The 22,110-nt window shown below is 29.0% G+C and overlaps 1 protein-coding gene across 24 annotated transcripts in view; it reads left to right on the top strand.

Annotated features, from left to right (window-relative positions):
* Window positions 1–21,415, top strand: part of LOC129907435 (sodium/hydrogen exchanger 3) — a 115,657-nt gene extending 94,242 nt beyond the window's left edge. For 12 of the 24 annotated variants that reach the window (XM_055983649.1, XM_055983650.1, XM_055983651.1 and 9 more), the window contains 5 exons: window positions 664–864; window positions 4,472–4,684; window positions 8,432–8,798; window positions 15,071–15,121; window positions 20,204–21,415. In XM_055983649.1, the coding sequence (XP_055839624.1) occupies window positions 664–864; window positions 4,472–4,684; window positions 8,432–8,798; window positions 15,071–15,121; window positions 20,204–20,648 (1,277 nt within the window). In that variant the 3' untranslated portion in view covers window positions 20,649–21,415. The remainder of the gene's footprint in view (window positions 1–663; window positions 865–4,471; window positions 4,685–8,431; window positions 8,799–15,070; window positions 15,122–20,203) is intronic. The other 12 variants (XM_055983665.1, XM_055983661.1, XM_055983666.1 and 9 more) reach the window with 5 other exon arrangements.
* The last annotated feature ends 695 nt before the right edge of the window (window positions 21,416–22,110 follow it).

The following is a 22,110-nucleotide window of genomic DNA, read 5'->3' on the forward strand; positions in this document are numbered from 1 at the left end:
TTTAAAAATAAACAACAAAAACAAAAATTTTCATCCTCGTTTGAAGCATTTATCAGTCGTATTTATTTAATAATAAAATTCTATTAGGTATTATAGAAGGTAGGTAGGCTATATAAACTCTCAGTTCTTATAAATATGTATTTTTATTTGCTTACTAATCGCATTTATTTGTCGCTTTAATGTGTAAAATAAATAACATTGCTTTCAATATAAACAAAAAATAAATGCTTTTGATTTAAAAAAAAAAATATAAACATCATTTTGTGTAAATACATCAGTGATCAGACAGACTTAACACATATGCCTGATGATTTTTGCATCAAATATTTTAGATAAATTTATATTTTTAGATTTATTTATTTTGGTAGAAATATTTTATTTAAATTTGAAAACAAAATAATCTTTGAATGAAACATTTTTGTTCAATGCATTAAAAAAAAAAAACTTAAAACATTGTTTGCGTTTATTTCTCTCTTTCTTCCTCTACACATATTTTTTAACTTCTCTAAACCAACAAAAAAAAATCTAAAAACAACCACCACACACATTCAACAATAAATTCTCAATAAATCCATTGTCATGACATTTTATTGATCAAAACCAATGACAATTAAATATAAAAACAATAAAATATTTATATATAACTCGTATACAAACCAACAGCGGACTCAGATCTTGCGAATAATAATTCATTGATAGCACATATCACAAGCCTACCAGGCTTTGATGCATCCAAAGCAAGAATTGTTAAGCATTATGCATCCAAGAGTGAAAGTCCTGAGAAAATCCTTACACCAGATATTGGTCCGACTGCGGCCGAATTAATACTACCATGGCGTAGGGACAGATCCTCTCAAAGTATTGGTAAAGAAGATTTATCATAAACTCTTTTTAAACAAAAAAAAAAAAAAGAATTTAAATAAAAATATTATTTTGAATATTTATAATTTATTTTTTTATATAGTCTGTGCTAATACATAGTTTTATTATTTTTTTTATTAATTGATAAATAAGCTCGCTGACATACGCAAGAATATAGAAACATTTTTATTTTTAATTAGTTGATTCGTTTTTTATATAAAAAATTCATTATTTATTATTTGTTACATTGGCTGTCCAGTTAGTTAATAATTTATTTAAATAATTAACACAAGCACACATTGTGACATAGACAAACAAATAAAACACACATATCACCAAATATTATTCTTTCCATATGACCAAGCCCAAGCACAAAATTACTAGCCGAAATGTTAATATGACAATATCTAGAATTTTTACTGACTGTTTTTTATTCTTAAGTTATTAATTTATTAAATTTTAATTTGTTTGTTTTATGTTTTTTTGTTTAAAATTTTTTAATGTTATGTTTCGTTAGTACCTAAAAATGTACTCTTGTTTTGTTTTAAATTATTTATTTATTATAATAAATAAATCAGACATTTAAATCTTTTCTTCTTTCTAACATTTTTTCAAATTCTATATTTCTATCGCTTCTTCTATAACGAATGCAAATTTGTTTTCATAGAAAAGTTTTTATATGTACGCTGCATGAATTCTGTAAATATTATTACTAACGATGTTGTCACTTGCTGAATTGTTATCTATAAACCAATAATTAAATTTAAATAATTTACTGAATACTCTTAATACTTAAGATATATTTTTAGGGTTAAATTATGTAAAGTGATGCTTAAAAACATTACGGATTTTATCATTGTCAGATTCATTAATTGATATTATTTGAGGAAGACTTAAAAAGGGGATAAAATCATTTTTTACTTTTTTTTCAAAATAAGTATGCAGTTCTGCTCTCTCCCATTCCAACGCTGAATTTAACAAGCTAAGTTAAATAAAAATATCATTTTGATACAACAAATTGGTCTCTGAAAACCGATGAAAAATGAAAATTGTATACAAAATCAAAAATTAGCTTTTAGTGTTTTTGATTGAATAAGTTAATACGAGTATTTTGTGGATTGGGAACAAAATCCCGAAAACCCAAAATCCCGAAAACCCCAAATCCCGAAAACCCAAAATCCCGAAAACCCAAAATACCGAAAACCCAAAATCCCGAAAACCCAAAATCCCGAAAACCCAGAATCCTGAGAACCCAGAATCCCGAAAACCCAAAATCCCGAATGGGATCCTGAAATCCCGAAAAATTATATAAAATGAAAAAATTGCGCAAATTTTGGGTTTTCGGGATCTTGGGTTTTCGGGATTTTGGGTTTTCGGGATTTGAGGTTTTCGGGATTTATGGTTTTCTGGATTTTGGTATTTTTGGATTTCGGGATTCTGTCCGTCTCCCGTATTTTGTCCAGTAATCTTTGTTTTGGTGACTGCTTGGCATCGAAGGGGCATGGGATCGATCAGATTAGTCAATAATAGAGCAAAAAATATGTTTTCAGCCATTTAATAAAGCTGCAAATAGGGTAATTGTCACAGATGCAGGGTTGTAAGAATATCAAATATAAAAAAAAATGGATTTTAAACTAATTTCAGTCTCAGTTTTAACGAAAGTTTTGCGGAAAATGTACCAAAATGATATGCTTCTTGCGCTTTTTAATTTGTTGACGATACCAAAAACAGTTGACGTTGGAATTTGCAATACCCGACAACTTCTTATTTTATTTTTTGTTAAAATTGTTTAACTGATAGATAGCATAGAAAAAATATTAAAACAATAATTTGTTTCAGTTTTTGAAATAAAATATCAATTTATAAAAGTCACGAAATAATCAGGAAGTAATTTTTTAAGATTTTATTTTTTCAAGACATCATACAGCTTTGAAGAATACAAAAAAATAAAGAGATTAAAGCAAAAACGATGAAACGTCACGTACAGACAGGCAACCAAGAATTCGTATAGAGGCTAAAGATGAAGAGTTATTGTTTCAGCAAATCCATAAAGTTTGGTTTTTCTTTATACATGAATTACAGAGACAAAAAACACAATTTTTTGTATAATGCACCACTACACTGAGGAAAAAAATAAATTGGAGTTGAAACGTTTTTGTTTTAAGGATGAACTACTTTGATTTACGTTGCTTTAAGACACGTAACCACGAAAATTAACTTTTTTCCACGTTGATTTTAAAATGTTCATCTTCAACGCAAAATCATAGTTAAATCAGTGTGGTTATCATTGATTTTAAGTTGGTTTATGGTGGGCTTTTCTCTTAGTGTAGAAAAATTGTGAGCGAGATTTTAAAATGCTTTCTTTTGTAAGTAAACGTTTGTGAAGTTATTAGAGAACAATCAGCGACTACAGATGTGCTAAAGAGCAACTATTGATAGCTGCTATTTAATAACTCTTTAAAAAGCATTTACCATTTAAATTTCTTCTTGCAATATGATTGAAAATTATGTAATACAAAATAATTAAAAAGAAAGTTATCATTTTCGAATTTTTCAATAAGAAAGAACTTATTAAAGCCTGCACTGAAACGATGGTATTTCAAATTGAACTTGTCTGTTTCGTCATCGTCGTGGTAAACTTTTCTCTGCACCTTTGCTTTTTCCATCGTTAGTTAATTCATTTGATTTGTATGAAGATCAGAATGCTCACAAAACAAGCAGTGACATTTTTAAGAGCTGAGAACATTTTCAAAGAAGGGTGAGTGAGATAACAAAGAACAGAAAGCAGTTTTGCTTATAAAAGCAGTGAAATCTTTAAGAGCATAGAACATTTTTAATGTTTTCCCTGTTCACTTAATCGCATCATGTTCATCATTGTACAAGATAAAAAAGGAATACAGCAAATTTGATTGGGTTTGATTTTTGTTTTTTGCAGTGAGCAGCTATATTGAAAATTGAAGTGCAATTGCAACTGCGCAGTGATAGAGCAGATTGATTGAAAGAATCTATAGCAATAACAGCTTCAGCCCTATCAGCATTCATTTCAAATATTGAATGGAGCTCTTCTTATAAATATATGAACCGTTCAGAACATAATAGGTCAAGTTCGTTATATACACATTTTTGAGAAGCCCTATGTACAAAATTAAAGGAACTTTCGAAAAAAATTTAGGACAGAATAATAGCTTTATTTTTCCACAAAATATTTATTCCATTTTTAAGACATTTAATTAATGATAAATGGACTTGAGGCATTATTTTTTTGCTGAATGCATCATATACAAAAATTAAGACCATTGGGAAGTATTAAATTTTTAGAATTCCTCCACTTTTATTGATAAAACTTTACAAAAGAAAAGAAAAAAACAAAAGAGATTTTTCATTTCTTAAAAAAATGGTAAGTGGTAACAAATATTATTACAATTATTTGGGTGAACTAACTTTTCAGCAAATTGTACAGCACAATCATTTTGGCTCTTTGTGTTGCATGTGTCAATTTATTTCTAGAACTTATAGAAAAACTCTTTTTTTATTTCATTTTCTGTCGATTTCTGAAAATTTAACTTTTTAAATTCGTATACTGATTTAAAATTGTATTTTCTTAAATCAGTTGCAGAAAACGTGATCGTAGAAGAAGAACGAAATGCATCTCGTGACTCGGATTGTGAAAGACGCGTTGCCACCCCAACTGCCACCGAATCCCAACTGCCATGGAAACGAGAGGAAGATGAAATATCAGATGCTATTCAACAGAATGAATTTCCTGCTTGGGCATCAAATAAGGAATACCTGGCATACAACTCACCCAGTGCCACGTTTCTAGGTAAATTATTCTTATACTAAATATTATATTAGCATATACTTAAAATAATATAACATATACTTAATATAATATAATGCTAATTTAAATAAATTAGTACTTAGTTTTTTTTTTTTTTGAAAAACAAATACAAAAATATTTTAATGTACACATTATATATTTTTTTTATACATATTAAGCTTAATATTATAAATATAATTTGATAAAAACCTTGAGGCGCATGTTTTTAAAATATGTGTATAAGTGTATTATAAATATCTATTAACCTTACTTTTTTTATTATTTTTTAAATTTTTGTTTCTTTTGTATTCGGTTTTAATAATGTATAAACTTTAAAATAAAAATTAAAATTACCAAATACCACATATTTAGCCTTTCTTGAGTAAAAACTTAGCGCACAATTTGTATTTCCCTGTAGAGAGAATAAAAGTACATAGTTTCAAAACTATATTTGAACTAATATTATATATTACGTTAATTCTTTTATCCCCTTGATTGGCACACTTTTAAAATCACAGAGCTCAGTTTTTGAGTAAATATAAAATGCTTATTCCCCTTTTTTTTAAATGTTTTCGAATTGATACACCTTTCCTTTGTATAGCCCAATATTTATTTACTAGGTTAATTTTCACGGCATTCTTGAGGGCAGTTTATTTTCTAGCAACCTTATTCTTACTCTTTAGGTAATTAAATTCAAGCTAGGTCCGTTTGTATTTGGGTTAAAGTGATAAACGATAGTTGGTCTTAAAAGACCTTGGTTTCAGCCGATGATTGGTTTCAGCTATTTTTGTTGGTATGCTTTGTATTTCTTGGTGGCTGGTCCATTTTAAGGCATTTGGTTTTAAGCAAAAATCTAATGCTCTCTAGCAATAAAATAAAAATGCAATGTGTTTCTGAGTATATTTTCTATCACCTTGGTGTAGTTTTATCGTATTTATTTCAGTAAGTAATATCAAAATGGCAGTCAGTTGTCATTGAACCTACATTTTTTCTTAAAAAAAAAACTTTTATTTTATCTAATTCAATGCATAGCCCTTTTTATTCCTTACATTTTCATGAAAAAAAGAAGTCCTTCAGTTTCACCATTGCATTTTTATTTTTTGCTGTACGATCCCGGGGCACTTTTGACAAAATGACTTTTTTTAGAAAACATTATTTTTTTAAATGTTGTAATATGGTAAAACAAAAAAATTTACTGTTAGTATAATCTTGAAAAGTCAATAAATCAAACACAAAACAAAACATTGGAAAAAATTAACAGTTTTCGAAAATACAGACCTTTAAAAACTAAGTGTCAAATGTACCCCCTTATTCCCTACTTAACTTAATCTAAAGTTCAAGTTTTTTTCCACCAGAACCAAAATATACTTTCTGAAGTTTTAAGGGGTGCTCGAATCCAAAGTTTGTTTGAATTAATGTAACTTTTATGTATATGAAATAAAAGGTTATCAATTGAAGATATCAGTCGCAGAAATCATTGTTGTTTTTTTTTTCAAAAAAAGTCTACATATATAAAAAAAAAACTGAGCGAAGAAAAAGATATTATCAAGTACCAGTCGAAAGGTACCTAACCTTTCAATTGGTATCAAAATAAGGTTCTATACTTCGGATGCTATGAAGAGTTGTTTCGAAAACATCCGATTTTTCTGATTTTTTCGTCCCCAACTTAAAGCTCAAATATCTTGAAATCCACAAAACCAATTTTGAAAATATTTGGCTGACTTATAGAGCTCAACATAAGCTTTCATTTGATACTAGTATCGTTGTACGCCCTGGGCCCAGGGTTCATAGAATAAAGAGTCATCTCCTTTAAACTCCCATACGAAATTCTCTCCAAAAATTTAGTTCAGCTTCAGCAAAAAAAAACATTTTAATTTGCATCTAAACCATCATTTTTTATCAGTCGAAGTTAAGCTAAGGATACAAAAAAAATGCACTACAATATAGCGCGATCTGCGTTATAGTCTTAGGGACAGATATTAATTTCTGACTCTTTCAAAATTTGCTTCTTAGTATTGTACGTGTTACCGTTTTGTTCAAATATTTTATTTCTGTTTGTAGTGAATTTGTTCGAAAATTGCTCGGAAAATTGTCTTTCATTATCAAAAGTCTTTCCAAATAAAGCAACCTTTTGGTAAAATTAAAATTCTGAATTTTTTTTACGAAAATTTATTTTTGTTCACAAAAATCATAATTTTAATTTAAAAAAAAAACCAAACCTCTACATCGGCAATTATAAGTCCATAGAGGTTGAAGTATATTTAAACATCGACGACGTTTGAAAAATTAAATCAAAATCGAAACTGTTCGATCCTGGGTATCTACTCTTTGAGCTTTAGTTACTCCGCCAAAGTTGACTATATTTAATCAGCTACATGACAGTGCGGTAGTCGTTTTCTTAGAAACTCTTGCAATTTGAGTAGCAGGTTTTCTTCCGCGCAATCCTGATAAGGCGTATCAAATTGACAGGGATACTAAAATAAGACATGGCGATATATACAGTACATACATTAGGCTGGTTTTTATATTTACTTTTTTTTCGAAAATTAATAAAGACATCCACATAATCGTCTCCAAATAAATAAAAAAAAATCCTTTAATATTTTCAGATTTTTATCTAGGTATACCCCTTACTCGCCCTGATCAAAGTGAAGCTCGTTTACTTGAACTTGCGTCTAATTTTTGGATTATTCGCATATATCTCCTTTACAGCTTGATCGATTTTGCTCTTGCATAATTATACTAAAAATTTTTCTTAATGATATTGCATTCCAAGATATTATTAAAAAAATATTCTTGAATCACAAAAAAATCGAAAAGGAAATCCATTTTTTAGTACCTACCCATACGTTTTTTACAGATTTCTCAAAAACGGCTCAACCAATTTTTTGCAAAGCTCGTCAACACGTTCACATGCAATGTGAAAATAATGTTGCATATTAAAAAATTTCATAAGTGTTTGAATTTTTTTGTAAAAAAAATCATTATTTTCGGTTTTTTCTTTTGATTTATGCAGCCCTTAGCGGTTTTAAGTTCATCAGCTCCGTGGGTTTTTTTAAATTTCATACATTGATTTCATTTTGGTCATCCCACCAAAGTTTATCATCCTAGTTTGGTTTGGGGTTTGCAGATAATTTATTTATAATCTTTGGGAATCGCTTGAATTTACATTGACAATCAGTTTTCGGAAATAGTTTTCATCAAAGTACTAGTTTAACATTTTTAAAGTTTAAGAAAAAGCTATCTGCTCTGAAACTATATACAGGAAATTCTACATAGGAAAGGTGGCATGTTAAAAATGCCACCTTTTTTTATAATTTTTTTCTTCTTAGGAAAAGTTAAAGATACAATTTCAATTTTTGACTATTTGAAAAAAAAAACAACAATTTTTTTGTATACCTAAATGTCTTTTACATTAATATGCATAAATGTATTTTATTATTTTAATTTTCATATATATAATCTCAAATATGCTTGCACTTTTCAATATACAATATAAATGTAATGCTCAGTTTGTATTTATTTTCTTTTATTTTTTTCTTCCTTCTTCTCTATTTATGTGATGCAATGTTTGGTACCACTTCCTCTCCCCCAAATAAAAAAATAAAAAAACTTTACCCAAATCAACACAACTGCAACCCGTTCACTCATTCAACTAAAAATATTAAAACATCGGACATCAAATAAAATAATATTCAAAAAATAAATACAAAACGAAAAAACAAAAAAATCCTTATACAAACAAAAAAGGTGGACTTTCAAAACCTAAACAGGCTAAATCTGTAATAGGTTTCTTCCGGCGAGAAAGCTCCGGTTCAGGGAGTGGAGGAGGTGCGCCTAAATCCGTTCCTCTGGTAGTCGATCTCAGTGAAATACCAATTGGATCGGATCCCTCATTAGCAGCCGCCTTAACAAGTGGATTGGTGCCTTTTAATTTGCCACAACAACAGCAGCAGAATATTGCGGTTATTGGAGGTCAGAGATCAGACAAAAGGTCTGCATCAATATCGGGGGCTAGTATAGCTAACGTAGCCGATGGTGGTCATTCGGGACCATTTCCGGTGACAGCTAGTCATCGACGAAATATAAGAAGAGGGTCAATGCTTGAGTTGAGCGGGTAAGTTTAATTTTGTTAACTCTTTTCCTTTTTTTGGAGCTATTTAAAAACCTTTCTTTTATTTTTAATTATTTTTGTTTTAACCTAAAAAATTTAATCTGGTTTAAGATTTGGTATCTGTGAATTTATTTTGTCTAAGTCTATCTTCTAAACTAAATTGTAAATACCTAATACGTAAATGTTTGTTATTTAAGCCAAAAATTTGCATGAATATATTGCTTCTTTTTATTTTGGTATAAGGTTTATCGATTTTTTCTGAATATACATATACTAAACAAAATGATATTCCCAATTGACTTTATGTAATAGTATAGAAGAAAGCTACGAAGGATTAAGATTGAGAAAAATAACCTCAGAAAATTCAGGAATGCATAGATATCAAGCAAATATTGATTATTCATGGATCAACTTATGCAAATAATCGACGAATTACTATTCTACAGCCACTAAAAACAATGACCCTTAGTAATATGCAAACCCGAAATTAGCAAAAACTCAATTTTTTTGAAAACTCAATTTTAACAAAAATCAGTTGTATTAAATCATACATCTCACTTCCAAACTAAAATAAATGCTATAATTTTAAAATCGACTTAGTTATGGGAGATCTTTTTAAGCCACTTCTTAATCTAGAAGTAAAGTGTATGTTACCTTACTACTTTTTTTTCTTAGCATCGGGTTGTGCTGAATTCGGGTCTATTACTAAGGGCCAATAACACGTAACACTCAAAATATACGCGGGGAGAGACCTATCACGTTTTGTAGAGCTAGTCGCAAAAAACGTTTTTTTTTACCTTCACCCATTGAAAAAAAATCTAGCTTTTTTACATTTTCTGATAGAAGATAAATATACCTTTTCAACAATGTATAAAACATGTAATTCGGTTAAACCACCTAAAATTTATAAGCTGTCAAAATTCAAAAATTCCATTTTTTCCGTCATTTACCCAACTTCGACATCAAATTAAAGTATGTATTCCCACAACAACATGCTGTTTTAAAAATATAGGTATTCTAAAATAATATTTATTTCCAAATCAAACGAGGTATTTTTTATGAAAATCCGTTTAAAATTGGCTTAGAAAAAAAAATTTTACGATTTCAACCCAGATACAGAAAGTAGGATAACTTGGGCGCTTTTCTGTGGTGCCTAATGTTAGCTCGTAGCCCATAATTGGTTATAATGTGCAAATAATGTCAAAGTTTAATACTGCTTTACTAAAATTAGTGTTGTCCATGATTTTTCATTAGGTATTTTTATCTTATTTAAGAGCTTGTTTCTATTCAAGTGACGCAAAAAAAATACTGTTTTTTGTGAAGTTATGCGAAAAAACGCAACTAGTAGCCATACGGTTTCTGTTTTGGGTTTTTTGTTTTTACAACATTGTTTGTTAAAAGTTCCTCTTTGAAAATGCAAAACCAAAAATCTACAGTTACCTCACCAAAGCGCCAATCACTAATTTCTAAAGAAAAAATGTTGTTTCTATTCAAGTGACGCGCAGTGTATTATAACCAATAGTTTTTGAAATAATCGATTTCAAAGTTAAAAATAGGCGAAAAAAAAATTTTTAACTCATTTTATACTATTTTTGTCCAGACTGTGAATTTTAATTTAAAAAAATTACTCACACAGAAAACTGCCTCAATTGATTCCTTATCGAACAGTCAAAACTATATGTTTCTATGTCTTCTAGTTTTTGAGAAAATTGAAAAATTATTTTATCAGAATTTTCTTTTTTCAAAATATTTTTGTTTTTATGTATGAAGAAATAATTAATTTACACATAAAAATGAAATTTAAAATTTTTTTACCAAGTCGGTTTTGATTTTTCAAAAAAAAAAAATTTGAAATATTTTTGAAAAATCCAAATATTACCTTTTCGTTGAGATCGGGTTAGCCTTGTACGAGACATACATAAACCAAAAAAAAAAGTTATATGGCAATTACCGTTAATAACAGTACAAGGAAATTTTTTTTTATTTCAAGAGTTGGGTCTTATGTGTAATACCTACTTTAATCAAAATCGTTAGAGTCGTTTTTGAAAAAATCAACTTTTCTATTTTCGTTATATGACAGGTACCATTAGTTCTGGTTACTTTTGCCGGACCCACTTTTTTTGTCATTCTACATCATTGTAATGTCATGTAAAATTGTTATCTCGAGTTCGATTATTATTTTTACGAATCCTTAACTTGCCCTATAATTTGTATACGCAAGTAAAAATCTAGATTCCAGAAGATGTTATAAAAAGTGAGAGCCTTTAAACAAGTTATATAAGATTGAAAATTGGATAGAGTTGTATTAAGAAGACGATATTCCAGATGAACTTCAAATAAATTAAGATATAACCCTGCCTATGCTAGGGTCATTCGTAATTGAATCTTACACCTTCTACTTCAAAATCATAGGAGACCAAGTTTTGAAACCTTTCCTTCAATACTACTGATGAGGCAAAACAATATCGTCAATTCCCAATATAAATTGCTCTGAGTGTTTGCCCATAACTTTGATCAGATTGCATACTAGCTTCGTCTACTTTGGGTCTCAAACGACTTCTAGAGAATGAAAACCTCACCTCTGAAGTATTTTCAAATGTTCTGGGCCCTGTGATTCTTTAGTCATGTATATATGTAAGTGTGAAGTACAAAAGGGTGCGCTGTGTGCCAAGAGCCTTTCCCTTTATAGACAGCAATTAATGAAACCCATAGATAATAATATTTGAACCCGTCTGTCAACTTTCATATTATTGTATTCCATAATGTACTTGTACTTGGCTTATAACTTTAGGGTACTTAAGAAAGCTTTAATAAATGAAAAGTCGTGTCTTTTATTAAGTTATAGTTATTTAAAAAGAATCGATAACTCCTTGAGTCGTATCATTTGTTTGTTGAATTTTTATTCCGAAATTAAGAAAAATAAAATTTGTATGAATTAAGGATTTAATTTAATAAATAATCTAAGCTCCATAAAACAAACAAAACATTTAAGTTTGAACCCAAATATTAAATAAATTTAACACGATATACAATTTCAACACTAATTCCATAACTTTGATAATAATTTTTCATTTTCTATGCTTAAATGTTTATATAAGAATGATTGGTAAAATGCTTTGTAAATACAATTGTAGATAATTTAATAAAAATAAAACTATAATTGCTTGGTTATCAGTAAAAAAAAAAAAAAAAAATATGTTCATTACCTTTATTATTAGTTTATTGTAACAAAATTAATACTTGTTATGCATTACCTATCACATTACATTATGTATTAATTGATTGCTTTGCTTTGTAATTTGCTCTATTTGAATTATGTATATTTGTGCTTTAATAAAACAAATTGTTTGCTTATTATGAGTTAAAAAAGTGTTTATTAATATTGTTAATGCTTTAATGTAAATATTATGTAATTTCAATGCTCGATTTACTTAATGTATTTGCGAGTACACAGTGTTACTGCAGTAAGTGATAGTTAAAAATGATTGGGACATAATTTTAGACAGAATTATTCCTTTCTTCTAGAAAGGTCTTTAAATTGTGTGTATGAGATGTAGGAGCCTTGCCTTGCAGTCTCTACCGAAACAACTTCGAAGCTTATACATATTAATATGGCTAATTTTTTTAATCAGTTCAAGATTAAGGATGTAATACCTAATTTTTGCACTAGTTAAGCTATTATATTTTAAAGATGTGTCCATTTGCCCTTCAAGTCTCCAAGGCCTGGAGACCCACCCTGGGAGTCATGAAGGGCAAAATATATGAACACTTCCTATCTAAATCGAACCGAATATTTAAAAAAGTCTGACAAAAGCAGATCTTAAGGACTAGATTCTAGATTCAATCTTTATATAGATGGGGTAATAGCTTTAGTCACAGGATACTGGCCTATGTTTGTTGCAAGGTTAAACTGAAAAAGAGACACAAGACATTTCCTCTGCAACTACTAAGTCGTATCCCTATCTTTACATCAAATTTATTGGTGATCCGAACCTAGAAGACTTATTCTGGTTCTGTGAACAAGTGAATCGAAAATATGTGCTTACACCCTAAATCCCATTCTCATTCTATAAAAAAAAATGAAAACAATCTTCTAAAACTTTCGAAGTAAATAAATTTGTTTTCATAGTGACATTTCGAAATAAATATGAAAATGAACCCGTTCAGGGCCTAATAATAATTTAGTCAACGTCATTTTCTGATCAGAAACTTAGGTAGACGAATAAATCGAGTTAGGGAGATTTTTCTCGCCAAACTTTCTAGTCAATAAATTTGCTTAAATTGGAAGGTTTTTTATTTTGACAGCTAAGCAATCAGAGACACGAAACTTGACTAAATATTAAGACCCTAACTTTTCTGAATCGACTGGCCCAATGAAAAGAAATTTAAATTTTTTTATATTTTTTGAGCCGAGACTAAATTATTTGATTTTTTTATTCAGAGAGCAGGAATCGAAAGAAGCTACATATCTGTAAAAGCCAATGTTAAAGTTTAATTTTTTGATTAACTTTTTCACAGAACCTGAATAGGTCCCCTGGCGTAACAAAAAGCAACAATTACTGGCAAAAACATCAAAAAATAAACTTTTTAAAGTTCAAATTGAAATAAAAATGACTGAGGAAAAGTACAAAATTAATTTATGCGCAAAAAATTTTGATTTGCAAAGTTACAATTTACAAAAAAAAAATTAAAAATTTAATTTTTTAAAATTTTGACCTTAACTATGTTTTACCTTATTTTTGAACTTTGTTAGCTTATTTTTGAGCAAGTTACAAATTTGGATGTCAGCCAAACGTATTGCTTTAATTCAATTCAGAATTAGTCTGCTAACTCCAGACTTAGGGGTCAGTTATAGCTATCAGTAAAATCCATCTATTAAAAATTTTGAATACTTTAAACTTTTGTTTTGAGCAAAATATTGATGAGATAAGTTGAAAATATACATATTTCGACTATTTTTTCAAAAAGAATCAATGCATTTAGTGTTAAATTTTATTCACAAATCCATTTTATAAATTTTACTGATGAAATTTCATTTTATGAGATGAATAGTAAAAATGGAAAACAAAATTGTTTGAGACACGAATGTCAAATAAGCATTTAATTTAATGACGTAAATTTACTGATTGCTATAAACGCTCATATCAGTAAAACATTTCAGATTCCTGATGTTTAGATGTTTCAATTTTTACTGATAGATTTTACTGATAGCTATAACTGAGGCCTTATTTAAACGGAAGATTAAATAACTCAAAAACCATGCGAGCTAAAAATTTTTAGTTTGCGTAACAAATTAGCAGTTAATTAACTACAATTACTGAGATTAATTTGTTTTTATTCCGCCACAAAGTGTCGTATGGGACGTAAAAAATTTTTTTTTTAATAAAAAGTTGAATTTATAATAATTACATATATAAAAAACAAAACAGAATTCATTTTCTTTCTCCCCTTGCCATCTCAATCGAGTCTCTCGGACTGTTTTTTTATAAAACACTTAAAAATTGTTTTCTTTTCACAAACAAAAACATAAAATAATAAAAAAACTTAAAAAAAAACTAGGTAGTAACTAGGTAACTAGGTACATGCATTTTTTCCAAACTTGAATATTTTAATTTCAAACTATATTTTTTGTTTTTATGTAGCAAATAACCTTTCCATGGTGTACATACATTTCTTAACTATAGTGTTTAGATCAAGTAAGCAATCTAACCAATTCTCCCTTAATAAATTCAAAAGAGGAAAACATTGCCTTATGAAATAAAAAATTAAAATCGAATTATTTTATTTTACTCTCGACTTACCAGGTAGTTGTTTGAACTTAAATTAGTGCTTCAAATCGAAAAAGCTGCCGTTTACTTTATTTGCAAAGAAAAATTGACAAAAATCATATCATTAAAAAAATAAAAACGTTCACAAAACATTAAGCCCAAGCTGTATATTCAATTGATAAACAATCCTTTCTCATGAAAAAAAAAAAAACAAAAATTGCTTGTTTTAATTCAAAATTATGGTGTTTTTAGCTGCTCCTTTAAAGTATCATAAACACACAGCTCTGAGCGAGTCATGATGTAACATCATCAATAGTATATTGTTCAAATCAAAACTATAACCCAGCAAATTTATATTCACACAAAACCAAACACACAATCACTAAATATAAAATTAAATTAAATCAACACAAAATATAGGATACCTTACAACCCATCCACACACACTCAATTTTTGATATGATTTTATTTTAAAATATATTTGTATTATGTATGTATATTTTACAGACTTGTACTTGCAGGACGGAGGGCTAGTAAAATCTTACCTCCTAATCCCAGGTTAAATCATTACAATACTATTGAAAAAAATTCAGAATTAAGTTCATAAACAAAAAAAAAAAAAATAATAACATAATTAAAAAAAAAAAAAACGATACTAATAATAAGAACTAATACATCGTTTCTGCTAAAAATGCTTCGTTAAAGTAGTCGAAGTCTAAGTTAAGTTTTATATTTATGCGTTTATTTTATTCACAATTTTTTTATAGTCATGAAGTTTTTTTTAAATAAAACTATATTTTATATTTGCAATGCTCGATTTAGAATGCACCCTATTCCTAGTTTATTTTTTTTTTTCAATTCCTCGTTGTAAGTTAAAGATTTTATATAATATTTAACATAAATAAACAAATTGCTTATAACAATATATATCTACCTATTTCTCCATTTCACCATATTTTGTATGACAACATTTTTGATCAAAGTATTTTTCGTAGTAAAAAAAGGTATGTCATTAGTTTTTTTTTACTTATTTTAATGAAGAAGTTAATTTTAGCACGACTACAATCTTGAAAATATCAAGTACCAATAGATGTTCGTTTACTTTTATTTTGGCTTCAAGCTTTAAAGCAATTATATGTGGTGTACAAATAATAGGGACCCCCTGAAGCAAAACAGGGCCCTTATTTTATCCTCACGCTTCTAATAGCAAGTTGGTTACTTCATCTATTCCATAAGTTTTTAAAAACTCTGTTCTAATGTTTTATTAAATTTGCTTTTGCATTTGTTTCGAATAAAGTTGAAGGGATTTTTGTTTTAATTGTTAACGCTTCCAGTACAAATCATGGTTGCATTCTACAAATCAAATAGAGATAGCTCTGATCTAAGATTACGTAACGATATGTCCGCCCTTTTGTTGCTCCTGCTGTCATGGGAAGCATCTTCATCTCAGCTTCTGTCAATTCATTCTCATACTTTTTTTGTGTGAAAAATCTAGCCAATACATTAACCCTATGCTTATGCGATGGATTTAAGATCAAATCCAAAATACATTAACTTTTCGCACTTGGGCAGCATTCTTCAATGCGGTATCCACTTCCCTCCAGAGGTTGCAAGGTTGTTGAATATTCACTTATAAAAGCTCCAGCATCAACAAAGAATAACTGATTCACTTTCCGATTCTTCACTTTACCTTCAAGCAGAAATTTAAGGACTGTGATAAAGAACAAAGGCCTCAAGATTTCTTCCTGGTGCACACCGACTTTGATTGGGAACTAGGTGACACCTGCGGGGCATCTTTGTATTTAACTAACTCGTACATGCCCATGATCATACACACGTAGATTTCCAGAAATTTTCTTTGTCTCAGGGGAACCGATATCAGATCTCGTGGTTGGCTATCAAATGCCTTTTCGAAAACAACTAGCACAATATGCAAATTCGTTTAGGAATCACGATGTATTTCCATTCTGATTACCCGAAACAAAACCATACTCGTCATCAGACATCCACATTCATATTCCTTTTCGCAGTTGGCCATCAGCATAATCGAACATTAGGCATTTCAGTTTCGTTTATCCCCTTTCACTTTGTAGATAGGGAGAAAGTAACTCTCCACTGATTAATTATATTTGGTCACTGCTCATTGCTCATAGACCCCATGTTTTTCACCTTTTTCCAAAATTCAGAGGGATTTCGTCTGAACCAATTGTTTTTCATTTCTTACAGAATTTCATCCAAACGAACATCTTCAACTGTCAGGGAGACTAGTTGGCTTTGAGCATATAGTTAATAAGCATTTAATGAGCAAAAGGGTTGGACTCGTCGATAAATTGTAGGTTCTTTTCATTCTTTCAAATTCATTACACGAACATAAGAATGTGTGGAAGTTGTTAGTCACTCCTTCATGGGGTTTCGTTCCAAATATCCTTCCAATACTTGTCTGGTTACAGATATCCAAATTTAAAGATTCATTTTTCAAAAGAAGATAGAAGGGTTAGCTTTATTTGTATACTTCGCCTGTCCACTTGGAAATACCATCATTTTTGTAGTGCTATGATCAGCTTCGTTCTCATGCAACTCAGAGCATAAATATAAGATACAGCGTTTAACAGTGAATTCCGGGTCGTTAATAGTCCTTTTTTACTTTGAAATATCTCGAATGATTTTTGGAATATTCCCAGTGATGACGTTTATTTGCCTCAAGAATCTTTAAAAAAAAATTCAAACTAAATTATATATTATTATATTATTCTATTTTTTGTATTCCAAAAATCTACGTAACTATCACATCATCCTTATTAATAGGATAACTAATCTTATGGGTTTGCTAGTTGCAATGCTATCTTTTGTGTTTTGTCGATTTTTTTCATTTTCATATTTTGGTTTTTAGTTCCGTTTATGTTAGTGAGTTTGCTAGGCATTATGTTCTTTCGCAGTGATTGTAACAAAATTAGTAGAAAGTTATTAAAAATGCCAAATATGCTCAACATAAATTTATTGTTTGCTTAGTGTTTATTGTTGTTGTGTTATTATTATATTTATTGTAATGTACACACATAACTTTTTTTTAAAGTAATTCCCCTAAACAAAAAATATTAATTGATATGCAATTGTGTGATATCCCTTTTTCTATAAAAGTCTTCAATTTAGTTTTACCTTTCGTTTAGATCTGGAATTTTCAAAATTGTTTTTTACCTCTAAAAAGCTAAATGAAAAGTTCTTCCTCATTTTTTGAGGAAAAATGTTATAGGCAGTTGCTAGAAAAGTAAATGCTTTGGAAGCAGGACAATCCTTAAAACACATGTTGAAAAAATTAACATGAAACTTCTTCAAAATAAAATTGAAACAACGTAAGAAATTTTTTATTTTTGTTGGACTTCAACTTTTGTTGCACTTTATCACTCTAATTTTCAACAGTGAGATAGCACGTTGGTAAAGCATTCGCCTAGTAACCCAAGAGTTGAAAGTTCTATCCCCAGCGGGATACAACTTTGAAACAACTTTGATTTAAAGATGTTTTATAACGGTAAACCACTTTAAACTAACGATGTTCTACTTTGATTTTAAAATTTTCGTCTTCAACGCAAAATCATTCCGAAAAATAGTTGAATCAACGTGGTTTTCGTTGATTTTAAGTTGTTTTTTCCCTCAGTGAATAATTGTTTTTTGTTTGAGAACTGAGATGCGTTGTAGAATGGCTTCGCTATATATTCACTAATGTATATTATCTTCTCTATCTTCATATGTCATCCAGGACAAGAAGTAAATCCTGTTGTTACCCTTTTCACTCTTCAGTAGAAATTTTACAATTAAATTTGGTACAAGTTTTCATATCCATTTTCCATGAGACTCTTCAACTTTTGTGTGTTATTTTCTTCTTTCCAAGCAAACAATATTCTTCGTATCTTCCATATTTAAATAATGCTCCGGACCCCGGACATTCCAGTTTTCTTTTAGAATCACAACCTTAAGTCTACTTGACCGCATTTAGAGTCAAACCAACACTTTCAGTGTAAAAGTTTTTCAATTTCAACAGGCTTAAGGCTCCATTTTTTTGGGGCCCCTCGTGTCGGGGGCCCTGGCGTGTCGGGGGCCCCGGGGCACCACCCCGGTTGCCCCAATGGTGTGTACCCTCCTAGCAAAGCGTTAAAAGCAAATATTAACATTCTCATTTTAAAAATAAAATGTTGAACCAACAACTTATTTCTTTTAAAACAATTTTATTGTTGATACAATTGTTGTAGTAACAAAATATTTTTGAAGCAAGAATTGAAGTCTTAACATTATTCAAGAATGCATAGTTGAGTGAAAAACTATTTTTTTTCTAGTGATTTATAAGGTATCTTTCTTCAGTTAGAATTGTAATTTCTTTGAAAGATTCGTTGGATATAAACACGGTAAGAGGTACAATTTGATGTTGGAGGAGGGCCTTCTATTGATTGATGTCAAGACTGGGAAATCTAGTGGTGCAAATTGAAACCATCATTAACTTCCTGGCTACCAAGGAGCTTGAAGGTTACCTCCCGTTATATTTTCCTTTCGTTTATAAGCCTTAAATAGTAGAAGCGTTGAAGCGAATTTTTAAAATTTTTCCTTACCTACTTAAAAAAAATTATTTTTTATTCAAAACTTTTTTGTGAATAATTTATTTTTAGATTCGATTTGGCACAGTTTACCCGACAAACAATTTTGGATCTATCTTTATAGATTGCAATTGTTGCTTCTGTAAAGCATTATAAAAGCAAAATTGTTAGTAGGGTAGTTTCAGCTAGTGAGTTCCAACTTGCTAGTCTTTTGTGGTATTACAATGGATCCATAAGGGTCTAAGTGTGTCGGGTAACTTGCCTGAGAACCACTGCTACCTAACCTAACCTTGTAGGGTAGTTTTGAGGTCTATTTTAAAGTCTCCAACAGGCATCAAAAAAAGGCTTCGATTATTTTTGAAGCTTGTAATAATCCTTATTTAAATCCTTGTAGAACTCCGGCTCATTTGTTAAATGCCAGCTAGCGTTTTGGAAACAATTCTTTTATTCTTTGATTTTGCTAAAAAAAAAGATTCACAGACTAAAAATGTGGCTTTTAAGGTTTCGGATGATTTAATATTTTTCATTTACCTATTCTAAAACTAGTGATTTTTTTCATAGAGATATTTTTTTTTTGAAAAATCGCTCTCAATTAATTACACTTGAAATTAAGGTCAGAAAAAAAGCATCTCAGGAGTTTCTGACGTATCTATAAAAATTGAAGAACTAATACAGGATTTTAAATACTTAGCTGCATTCGTTAGATTAGATAAATGTCAAATATATTCATCATGTTTTTCTTTTTTTTTATTTAATTATATCGTTAGATACTTTTTTAATCTCTCAAATAGTCTCCTAACACACCTATACTCAAACTTTAACTTAAGCTTATTAGTACCGCTTTTAACTTAATTATACATTATTATGGTATTTGTATTACACAATTGCATTGCAAACATAATCTAACTCCACTAAAAAAAAAAATCACCAACATTCTAAACAAAAAAAATATATCAATTCATATAGCTTACAGCAAATTTACACAAATTTCGAAAAAAAAAAAATAAATTAAACTCATAAATCATTTATAATTACTATTATTTTTGCCAAAATTTAGAGACACTATCCCCGAGGAAACTCATTACCACTCAAAATCGCTATGTGAACCGGCCGGAGATGAATGGACCTCCACTTTGGCTGGAGCTGCAAAACATTTAACAGGAAGCGGAAACAGTGACAAACTGCTCACCTCACCGACAACAACAAGCAGTGGCCGGGAACCGCTGCTTCCTAAATTAACACCTCGAGCACAAATACGTCGAATGGGCAGTAGAAACCAAGTGACAACAGCTCTTCTCTCAACATCGACGTCCGATTTCGATGACGATGATGATGACGACGACGATGATGAGGAGGAAGATTTCGATTTGTACGATGATGATAATATTGTCGTTACAACTTATACACCAGCAGGATCATCGACGAACAAACGAAACAATAGCGGGAGCGATGGTGCTTCAACATCGGGCGCACCACGCAATAATGATGAAAGCATCATTTGAGGACGAAGGGAACAATTGCTTAGAATGCGGCTAGGGAATTGTATTAGGTATAAATTATTGTTTTAGTCAAATTGTTTAAAAAAAAATGAAAGATAACTAATTTATTATTGTGACTTGATTGGTAAAAGATTCTTTGTAAATATTCGTTATCGTTTGAAATTCCAAAAAAAAAAATACAGCCGCTTTTCTCATTTTTGTGCGATGCGATAAAGTTGGTCTAACGATCAATTAAAGCACTTAAAATTGATAAATCGTTGGAATGAAACGATTCAAAGAAGAAGAAAAAGGCTGAAAAATTACCAAGAAAGAAAAAAATTACAAAAAACAGTCATGACTAAATTTTAGCAGTTCAACATAAATAAAGCATAAAATTAAATTCTAATTAAAATTAGAATGAAAAAAAAAAACAAATGTGTTCTTGATACAAAACCAAAAAAAAAAAACTAGTTGAATTTTTCTATAGCAAAGAAATTGATGAATAGGCTAACGATAATTATAATTATAAAAGTAAAAAATGAAACAAAATCACGACAATTATTATATAAATGACTCACAGACACACACACATCCTAGTTATAGAGTATAAATATGAACGTGTATTGAAATTGTACAGAGAATGTTAACGAAAGAAAAAATTATTGAAACCAAAAAAAAAAAAAACTTTACAACTTAAAAAATAGATAAACAGAAAATTTAATTTATTTTTATATCAATTTAATAAGAAAATGATAAAATAGTAAAAAAAAATTAAAAAAAAAAAAAAAAAATCCAAAAATATATGAAACCAAAAATATGAAATGAAAAGAGTAAACGATTTTGTGTGAATTTTTAAAAACAAATTGATTTATTATTATAATTTCTGTATTTAAACAGCCAAAGAAAATGATTGATGGTTTTTTATTTTTAGTTATAATTTTTAAGAGAACGGTTGGTACTTATGTATAATAATTAAATTACAAACACTGTGTAGTTTTTTCTTTGTTTATAGTTAATTTCAAATCACTAAACTATAAAAAAAAAATAATTGTTTTCAACGTGTGCTGTTGTAGATATTTGTAATAAAATAACTATGAAAAACTAGACCTATTGATGTAACATTTTTCGTATTTTTTATTACATTTATTTTGACAAAATAATTTATAATCTTTCTTGCAGTTTGTTATTATTAAAATATTTTATTTTTTCTTTGTTCTTCATTATTTTGTTGTTTTTTGTTTTAATTTATCAATACATTGTACTTATTGTTAAATAAAATTGCATTTTTTCAACTATCCGTTAAAGTAAAAGTATTATTTTAAAATATTGATAGTCTTTTATTTTATTTTGGCCAAATATAATTTGATTATATACAAATAAAAAAAAAATCAGTTTTTTGTTTGTTTAAATTTTGTTTATATGTAATTTATGTCGTTATAAAATATACATATAAAAAAAAGTCCTCCTTTTTTTGAAAATAAAAAAA

Source organism: Episyrphus balteatus, chromosome 1 (assembly GCF_945859705.1).
Source record: "Episyrphus balteatus chromosome 1, idEpiBalt1.1, whole genome shotgun sequence".
Lineage (NCBI taxonomy): Eukaryota > Metazoa > Arthropoda > Insecta > Diptera > Syrphidae > Episyrphus > Episyrphus balteatus.